The sequence below is a fragment of the Homarus americanus genome, unplaced genomic scaffold (assembly GCF_018991925.1).
Source record: "Homarus americanus isolate GMGI-L3 unplaced genomic scaffold, GMGI_Hamer_2.0 scaffold41050, whole genome shotgun sequence".
NCBI classification, from domain to species: Eukaryota; Metazoa; Arthropoda; class Malacostraca; order Decapoda; family Nephropidae; genus Homarus; species Homarus americanus.
This window is the reverse complement of record NW_024747934.1, coordinates 54,337-63,722: the sequence shown is the minus strand read 5'-3', so window position 1 is coordinate 63,722 and position 9,386 is coordinate 54,337. Positions and strand designations below refer to the sequence as shown.

At 39.5% G+C, this 9,386-nt stretch overlaps 1 protein-coding gene across 1 annotated transcript; it reads right to left on the bottom strand.

Moving 5' to 3' along the window:
- Positions 1-3,091: 3,091 nt before the first annotated feature.
- Positions 3,092-8,800, bottom strand: LOC121879888 (pre-mRNA-splicing factor SPF27-like). The gene is made up of 5 exons (XM_042386671.1): positions 8,461-8,800; positions 6,769-6,861; positions 6,264-6,436; positions 4,197-4,307; positions 3,092-3,911 (listed from the first exon to the last, which is right to left on the bottom strand). Exons 1-5 carry the CDS (start codon positions 8,764-8,766, stop codon positions 3,728-3,730), a joined length of 867 nt encoding a protein of 288 aa, XP_042242605.1. The 5' UTR covers positions 8,767-8,800; the 3' UTR covers positions 3,092-3,727.
- Between the last annotated feature and the right edge of the window lie 586 nt (positions 8,801-9,386).

Here is a 9,386-nt window from a genome sequence, read left to right as displayed (position 1 = left end):
CAATTTTGGTACTGGCTAGCACAGACGCAACAATGTCTGTTACTACTACTACTAAAACATTATTTTTTTAGGTTACCCAAACATGGCCTCCAGCCTCCCCTTAAAGCCACACTTTCGCCACCATTATATTACCTAACTACACTATCTTAATACAAAAACCACTACCCAAGCTGAGTTAGTTAAGCCACAGATCTATGCTGCATTCAGTGAATGTTGCCTCATAGTCCATGTCTGTGTATGTTGTTGGTTTAGGGGCCGATGACCTCATTCCCTTGAGGCATAGCAGAGTAGACCTAAGCACAAGAGAAGGATCAGGGACACCTTGACCAGGCCACGATGTAGCCTCTGGGCTGCTGCTTCTGTTCTGATAGCACCTCGGCCAGTCTGGCATAGAAACACTATGCATTTGGTCCCATCCTGCCAGATGTTGTGAACATCAGAGGAGTGAAGCTGCCTTGGTCTACGTTCTGGATTCTCTGGTCATACACTCTGTTCTCATCATTCTCACTCCACCTGTGTGCAGCCTCAAGAGACAAGTCATGGTGACATTCAGCCAGGAGATCAATTAGTATTTTAATGTCAAAGAAGGCTCACTGTCCCCTCGTCCAGAATCCTTGAGTACAGTACAGTACAGTACATAGTCCACACAGGCTTCGTTGGTAGTGTTGGCAGTCCTGCGGAGGAAGTGGGATAAGGGTCAGTGATGTCATGGCATATTTCCTTCGGCATATTCACAGTGATGTCCCTTACTTCACTGCACCTCAGGCATACGAAACCTCCCATCTTGCACCCTATGGTGTGATTGATGTGGTAGGGTGTTCCACACATACACACACACTGGCCTGACATGCCTTCCATTGGCCTACCATACCTTAGAGCAATGGCATCTGTGCTGTTTGCTAAGGCTGAAGCCCTTTGTTCTTATCTGTAGCATTGTAAACCAGTTTGAGGTGCTCTTCTGTGCTGTGGCCAGTTTTCTCTTCAAGTTCTCTGACAGTTGTTGGAGTTTTTTCCTTTGGATGTTTTGCCGTTGTTGTAATAGAACATCAAATTTTGCATAGTTCTTGTTGTCCACCTCACTTGTGGCACTTTGAGCTACTATGTGCTCAGTGAGGACTGCCATGAGCTTGACAGAGTTTTGGTGTTGGGTGGCAGCAAACTCCTCCGGGTTAAGTGATTCCCATTCCTCCCTGGAGTAAGTTGGTGGCTTTTCACTAATGTTGGAATAAAAACAATAACACTGTGCAGTTAAGGTCATAACAAACAACAGGCCACCTGCTTGAATGGGTCAGGAGCTGATAAATGGTGAAGTGATAAATTAAAATACTGTAACTGAATATTAGTAACAAAAGGACTCACTCAGGACTGTGTTGGACTCTTTATTATTAGTCCTTGATTGTTTTAATGTTTTCTCTAAAGTTTCTTGTTCCAGCTCACCTGTCTGTCTGGAGGACAGGTGAGCTGCAGCTGTCCAAATGGTGGTGGAGTTGTGGTAGAGGTTGTCATCTGCAATGTTTGGGTTAACCTTTCATATATTAGTGTTCAATACAGTACAGATAGTACAGTACATTAGAGATAGTACAGTACAGTACAGATAGTACAGTATATATAACTATGATACTTCAAGAGTAAGAAGACATATACAGTATAATGTTATGGAGGGACACAGTGAAGCCAGTAGGAAACATTCGTGGCCTCTAAACCTAACTCTTAATGGACAACAATATGATTAAGTAGAGATGAATGACCATACAAGTAGAAGCTCCCTATAAGACATTAGATCACTGCTGGAGTACAGGTCTAGGCTGGTAGTTAGCTCAGCCTCATTATACAGTTGTCAGCACAAACTACACCAAGGGGTCGGGTAATAAGGACCAGGTATTTTAAACTCCAGCAAATCCCGCCCTCGGCCAGAGTAAAAATCACTATCCAGTTATTCTCTGACCTCGAGGTGCAGAAAACTGAGGGGATAGATTACAGTACTGACAAACACAAGCAGAGTTAACTTGTAGTCCCTCTGGTAAGGCTGGTGGGGGGACTAACAAGACAGGTTGATAGCTCACACTTTGTTACCAATGATGTCTACATATACAGTCAGATCTGCTATAACGCGATAGTTGTGTTCTTGTAAAACATCGTGTTATAGAAATTCGCGTAATAGAAATAACAGGGCTTATGGAGAAAATAGGGTTAGGTGCAGATTACTACTCGAAATTGAAAATTTTTTAGTAGTTAGCCTAACACAAAGGATAGCACAGTCTAAATAAATGTTACATTCATATCTAATAGTGAAATCATACAGTAAATGTAACACTTTACCTTGAAAAAATATGAATATAACTTGATGGGGGAGAAGGGTGATTTTGAGGTTGATAACATCGAGCTTCTCTTCAAGTGTTATATCCTTTCTTTTACGATCATCACCGGGAATGCGATCACCAGAACGCTTCTTGAAGATATTCTTCTTTACCATATTCACAGTTAATACCACAAAATTGGAGAAATAGTAAGCAAAAATCGCGTTACAGCAAGCAAGCGTTCGCGTTATACAAATATCATTCCTCTATTCATAAATCGCGTTAAGAGCCAATTCGCGTTGTCAAAACACGCGTTATAGCAGAACTCACTGTATTTCACAACTGGAAGAGAAAAATTAGTTTGTGTGTCTAAGGTGAGGTTAGCAGGTGATGTTGCTCTCTGTGTTCAACTCGGTGGTCAGTGTCAGGTAATGGGTCAGTGTTGGGTAATGGGCTCAGTGTCGGGTAATGGGTCAGTGTCGGGTAATGGGTCAGTGTCGGGTGATGGGTCAGTGTCGGGTGATGGGTCAGTGTCGGGTGATGGGTCAGTGTCGGGTGATGGGTCAGTGTCGGGTAATGAGACAGTATTTAGTTTACATTTCCTACACTTGAGGTTTATCTTGTGACAGTAACTTACCAGTGTTAGTTTGGGTACACTTATATATGATGATGTATAATAACAATGGTTCATAACAGTGACCACTTTTACCATGAGTGTACAGTACACAGATTAAGTATTTTAATATTAACCCAAAACAATTCTTGAAACTTACATTTGGAGATAAAAAACAAACTCTTTTGAACTATTTATTAACATTAAAAAAATTTTGGAACTCACAAATGAGCAATTGAATATTCACTACTATAGACTTGCTCCAAAAGCGGTGTGGTGAATTACAAAATGAATGCTGCAGCTCCTGTTGTCTCGGTAGGATTGTTAGAGTCCATCGTCCGTTGTGTTATATTATCTCACACAAAATTGTAAGGATGCCTTTTGGACCGAGTGTTCATGCATTAATTGTTCAAATTACAGCGTACACACACACAGTTTGACAGTGATATCCTCATATTTTTATATTTTCTTTGCCCAGTTGAGACACACCTCACCTTTATTAAGTGTTAATGAGGGTAAATCTCCACAACGAGGTAACGTGACAGTCTTTGTCTTGTACAGGTCGTAGGTAAATCTGTCCTTTGTTTAAACATTTTACTATACCACAAAATACACTTACAGGGATAAGTTTTGAGCTGAGGAAACATGACATTACTCACAACAAAGTAACTGGGAGGTTTAAAAAGGTCTGTTTGGTCACCAGTGTTCACATCAAGCACAAAATCAACTGCCATTTTCTACCCACATTTGTACTACCAAAAGAAACCTTAACACAGGGTGGAAATTCAAGACCATTTCATCTAATTACTTGACATTTTTATTCTTGAATCTCTTTTTCCCGCTCAGACTTGGCTATCTCTGCCTCCAGCAACACACAGGCCTGTTCTATCTCGTAGTTCCTGGAGACGAGGGACACCCAGCTGGTCTCCAGGTGGCGTAGTTCCTCCCCAGCTTTAGTCTGCATACTTTTTCTTGACCAGTTAAGTTCTTGTATTTCTTTCCTGTTGAGGACAAACATAATTTAAATCATGATGTCAAAATGAGGTAAACTTGACAATATGGGACTGAAGTTATAGAAATATGTACACTAGAGCCAGACAAGAGATGGATAAACCGTGCTAACACAGCTTTACTCTCCTCATTACTGTTTCACTTCAACACAGCTGACAAACTACTATACTACCATTCTTCACTAGACACAGTATATTACCCTCTGCTATTATGTGCTTGAGACACTGAGACTTTTTATTTTTTTTTATTTTGATGAGACAAGAGTGAAGTCTTACTTATACTCCTGCAGCTGAGCCTGAGAGCGGGTTAACATATGCTGCAAAATGTTGTTGTGAGCCTTCCATGCTTCAGAACCAAACTCATTCATTAAGTCCAAGTTTGTGATCCTGAAACAATAGAAATAACTTTAATGATACAACTTTACCATAAATACAGATAATGTGCACTTTAATAATAATAAATAGTAATAATAATAGTAAAGTATTCCCTTAAAGCTTGCTGGGGTTAGGTAAAATGGACCCCGTGAGAAAGCATAATCCGCGAGTATTGCATGCCAGTCCCAGGAGTGTGCAAAATACATATATAAATAGCTATATGCACATGTATAACAACATTATGTATGTATAAAACAATATAATAAATATGAAATAACATATATAAATAAACATAAAATATCACTGTATGAACATTAGGTCCACACAGTGATAGTTAGTTGTGGTAGTGACAATATAATACCTCTGAAATGTGAGGTGATTTGGTGCACAGGATGTAAACAATCCCTGTACCGGACAGTTCCAAGTGAACATGCCCAGTACTGATGAGTATTTGTAATGTGTATACCGTAGGTAAACACAGTAAAAAAAAGTGCCGTACGGATTATGTGTGAAACAATATGACACTACAGACGGGGGATAGTGGAATATGCGTGGGCTTGTTATATAGTACAGTACTGTACTGTACCTTGTAAGATAATTAATGTAATGATGTTGATGATATTATGCCGATCCTGTGGGACGTAACTAATATGGCCCTACCATAGGTAGGTGGAAACCTTTGCCATACAGGCATGCATACCAACCCTCCCAGCACATCAGGTGATGTATGGATCATTATGGAAGTCAGTAGAAACCCCCCCCCCCTGCGCGATACTTTTTTTTTACTGTGTGTATCTATACGTAAAATTATATCCTTTTGTATTAAATTAGGTAAATTTTATTAATAATACCAACAAATTTTTGATAATAGGTCCATAAAGTGATAATGAGCTGTGGTAGTGAGAAACATGATAGCATTTAGCCAGTGACTTGGCTTTGCCAGTACAGTAGGCTGTTAAATCTGTACAAATTATTTTTCCCAAATATACCTTGTTAATTATAGGGTGCATTTTATGACCTGGGAAATATGGTGCTCTGTGCTGGCCTGTAGTGTTGACTCCTCGTGATCTCTGGCACACAGCCTCAAATTTATTTTATGTATTTTCCATGGCAGTCCGTGAGTTTCCGAGGGACGCAAGCTTTAAAACCGCGAGCTTTAAAGAAATAAATACTGTAGCAATAATAGTAATAATAATGATTATAATAATAATATACGTAGTCTCCAATTTACTAAGTGGGTTTTAACCTCTATGTATGGGGTCCCTTCCGACCTGAGCCAAATTGTCTCGCGTTAACAGAATAAAATCCTGTATTGGAAGTGGTGTGCCCTTACTGAATGGTTTAAAGACAATATATATATATATACAGCTGCTCCCCGACTTACAACGGGATAAGGGACTGACATCCAGGTCGTAAATCGAAATGGTCGTAAGTCGGAAATGCTTAAATAATACATAGAAAATCTAAAATGGGGGTCTCTTTTTCTTCTCAGCACCACAAAACACTCACTTTTAAGCTTGCCAGCCATTTTAAAGTGAATTACAGATGAAAATTTGTCTGTGTACTGACTTTGGGACTCGAAAATACGTAATTTGACCAAATTTTGGTACGACCGAGGCAGGTCGTAAGTGCGGGTGGACGTAAGTCGAATAGGCCGTAAGTCGGGGAGGAGCTGTATTAGTAAACATTGTCAACTGTACATTGTGTCAACCCAAAGCCCAGGGGTCATTTAAAGGAGAAAGATATTGTTATATATTTGATAAGTTTATCATGACAGTTGTTGCACAGTGAGTGATAATTTATGCTGGCTACTAACAGGACTGTACAGCTGTTGCCAGGGTGTGTAGACCATGTACTGTAGCTGATATGTTTTACTGCCACACATACCAGTTCTATAGTGTCTGTGGATAAATAATAAAGGTACCAACATTATTGACAATTATCGACCTACACGTGAAGATACAGTACCTGGTCGCTTGGTGCTCCAATTGTGCCATCGAGTTGTCAACACACTCACCCCAGGCGGCAACATCTGTCATTTTACCCGGGGGCGGCGGCGGCAGCTCGTAACGCTTCATGCTCAGGGTGTCCATAGGTTGTCGGGCGGCCACGCGCTCAAACTCACAACGCATCACTTCTGTCTGGGGATCAATACTGTTATTTATTTGCGAAGAACTGACCTGCATGGCACAATAATCAACTTGTTCTGTTTATAGATTTGTGACACAGTAAGGTGACTCAGTCAATTCATTTAATGTTATGCTATTTCTGCAGACAAACAGCGGCTCACAACATTCTCACTGTACCATATACTGCAACAAAAGCTACTACACACATACGTTAAAACACAAAATATTAATACCAAACATATAGTATATTTTAGACTCAACAACACACATGAACACAAACTGAACATGAAATAAGACGGGGCAGAGTGGAGAGACGTCTTCACCAACACGCTACACGGATTCACCTCAAAGGCATTCAGGTTGAGCTGGGGCAGGTGCTCCAGGTAGTTCTTGGTGGGGCGATAACGTTTCTTCTCATCCTCCACCATCGCGATAGCCTGTGAACATTGTACAGTTAGTATCAGTTCAGTGTCCGTACTTGTTTAACAGTGTATTTGGAAGATTACAACACACACATTTGTTTGTAATCATAGGCGTTTGTGGCTATAGTGAATGAAAGGCAATATAAATCTTTTAGTTCTGTTTAGGATTTCTTGTAGTTCCTGCCGACTCACACATCCAGGGCCGGTATGGGTGTTTAATCAACCAGTAAGTTAAGATCATTAGGTTTGGGACTGTAAAGATGAGTTGAATTGGGTTTTATTTTATTTATTTTTGGTGTAAGTTTAAACTGGTTTGGATAAGATACAATGTTTCCACTACAGTACAGTACAGTACAGTATGTCTAGTAATACCATCTCTATACTTAACAAATGGCTAGTAAGTCATGTAGAGTCAATGATCAAAGTCGCATTACACTTACCATATCTATGTTCTGAAACCCACAACAAAGATTTTTGGGGTAATTCTTTCCCAGCATTGATTAATTATTATTTAAACTCCTAATTACAGTTTATTATTTCCTTTTAATGATCTTTTTTTTTACTTTTTTAATATTGTGGACAGTATTACTTTTTTCTAAATCCTGTTACTTTATGTTTCTTTTCTAATTTTCACGATTTATCAGCTTACTAGCCATTCGGGCAGTTGGTCTATCTCGTGTTAGTACAGGAGGAAAACTCTAGGCCAGCAAACCTGTGATGTTTGGTAGTGAGAGACACTGGATAACACCCTTCTCACGTGTGTCCTGGCCGAGGCTCAAACCCTTGACATATTGGTGAGAGATACAGGTGTTACCGCTGTACCATCAACAATACAAAATAAAAAAGAACCAACCACTGTACTGTCAGACAACATGAACCACTACACAGTCAAAACTAACCTAACCTAACCTAACCTAACCTAACCTAACCAGCCTTGGCTGACCTAACAGTCTCAGAATACTTTTGACCTAAGTGAAATTAGGGAGGTTTGGTAGAGTTTGATTGGTTTGTTTTCCGTCACGTTCTCATTACGTTGGAACAAATTACTGATGATCGTCAATGACAGGTTTTTTTTTCTTACTTTCCTGTATTTCATAATCAATCTATTGTATAATATGGTTAAATATCCAATTTCTGAATTTCTGATTTGTACAAATGAGAAAGTAACAAACAGTTTTTATTGTATGATAAAAATTTCCAAATGCATTTTATTGAAACTCCCAAGAAAATAAAACAAGGTGGTGACCATATATCATCCCTGTAGTTGCCTGTGAGGAATATATTTCACTAGTGTAAGTTAAGTAATAAACCAAAACACCCAAACTTAAACATTACAAATAATTATGGTAATACTAGACGAGAGTGGTCTGGCCTTTACGGGAGGGTCACATTAACAGTTCTTGGTGTTTTTCTGTGCACAAAGGAGCAGCTCTTGACTCTATGTTAGACTACCATGATTATGTACCATTCCTACAGTCTAAACAGGCAGTTGATCTGACGAAGAAAAACCATCCTAAGTATTTTGTAGTCCACATGATAAACCAGCTGTAAACTTGTATTCTGATTTTACTGTATGTCTCTATTAATTAATCTATCTATCTGTTCACTACGTACCGCCTCTCTCACTCCTGGCTCGTCATAACCTGTGTCGATGTATGGCAGAGCATCAACTATCACGTCGTGGCTCATCTTAACGAGGCACAGCAGCAGGACACAGCACGAGGCACAGCAGCAGGACACAGGACGAGGCACAGCACGAGATACAGCAGCAGGACACAGCACGAGATACAGCAGCAGGACACAGCACGAGATACAGCAGCAGGACACAGCACGAGATACAGCAGCAGGACACAGCACGAGATACAGCAGCAGGACACAGCGGCTGTTGTTTGTTGTGGTCGGTTGTGAGTCTGTGAGCATCAGTCAAGGAGAGTATAGAGGAGGAAGTGTGTCTCTTGGGCCAGTTGTGCCTAAAAATGAACACGATTTTCTTTATCTCTTAAACTTATACTATGATAGAAAATGAATATTTAGCGGCATAGATTCTGGGGGAGGGTTTGTTATATCATCACCCCCCCTATGATTCATGTACCTCTGCTGTGGTCAACCTATTGGTGCTCAGTAACAAAGTTCAAAGGCACATTTCTACACTTCTCAAATCTTCCTCCTCTTTAATCACAACATATCTATGCCAGTACATTTGATTTACACAGACATACAGTATATTTATCATAGGTGTTCTCTTCTTGTAAGGATTAATTGGAGATAAACTTGTATTATGTTCTTTATAAGTATTTTATTCAATATTTATAAATGGTCGTACTGACTACAAAATATATTATTTGTATTTAAATGTGTTACATGTTCTGCAGTTATTAATTACATTAAATAGAATAGCTAAGCTACTTTTACTGTCTAACAATAAAATTTACTTTTTACGTATTTGTTATCAGTTCAGGCAGCAAATGTAAGAACAATGTACAGAGGACATGAGCATCACCAAATTAAAAAGGTATACTGTACTATACTGTACTGTACTG

What these genes read in the sequence shown, in the direction of transcription:
- LOC121879888 (XM_042386671.1), bottom strand. Translation starts at nt 8,766, where the DNA reads ATGCTCACAGACTCACAACCGACCACAACAAACAACAGCCGCTGTGTC. An exon ending in TCAACCTGAATGCCTTTGAG is followed by an intron (nt 6,437 to 6,768) that starts GTGAATCCGTGT and finishes ATTGATCCCCAG; the next exon opens with ACAGAAGTGATGCGTTGTGA. An exon ending in TTGGAGCACCAAGCGACCAG is followed by an intron (nt 4,308 to 6,263) that starts GTACTGTATCTT and finishes CTATTGTTTCAG; the next exon opens with GATCACAAACTTGGACTTAA.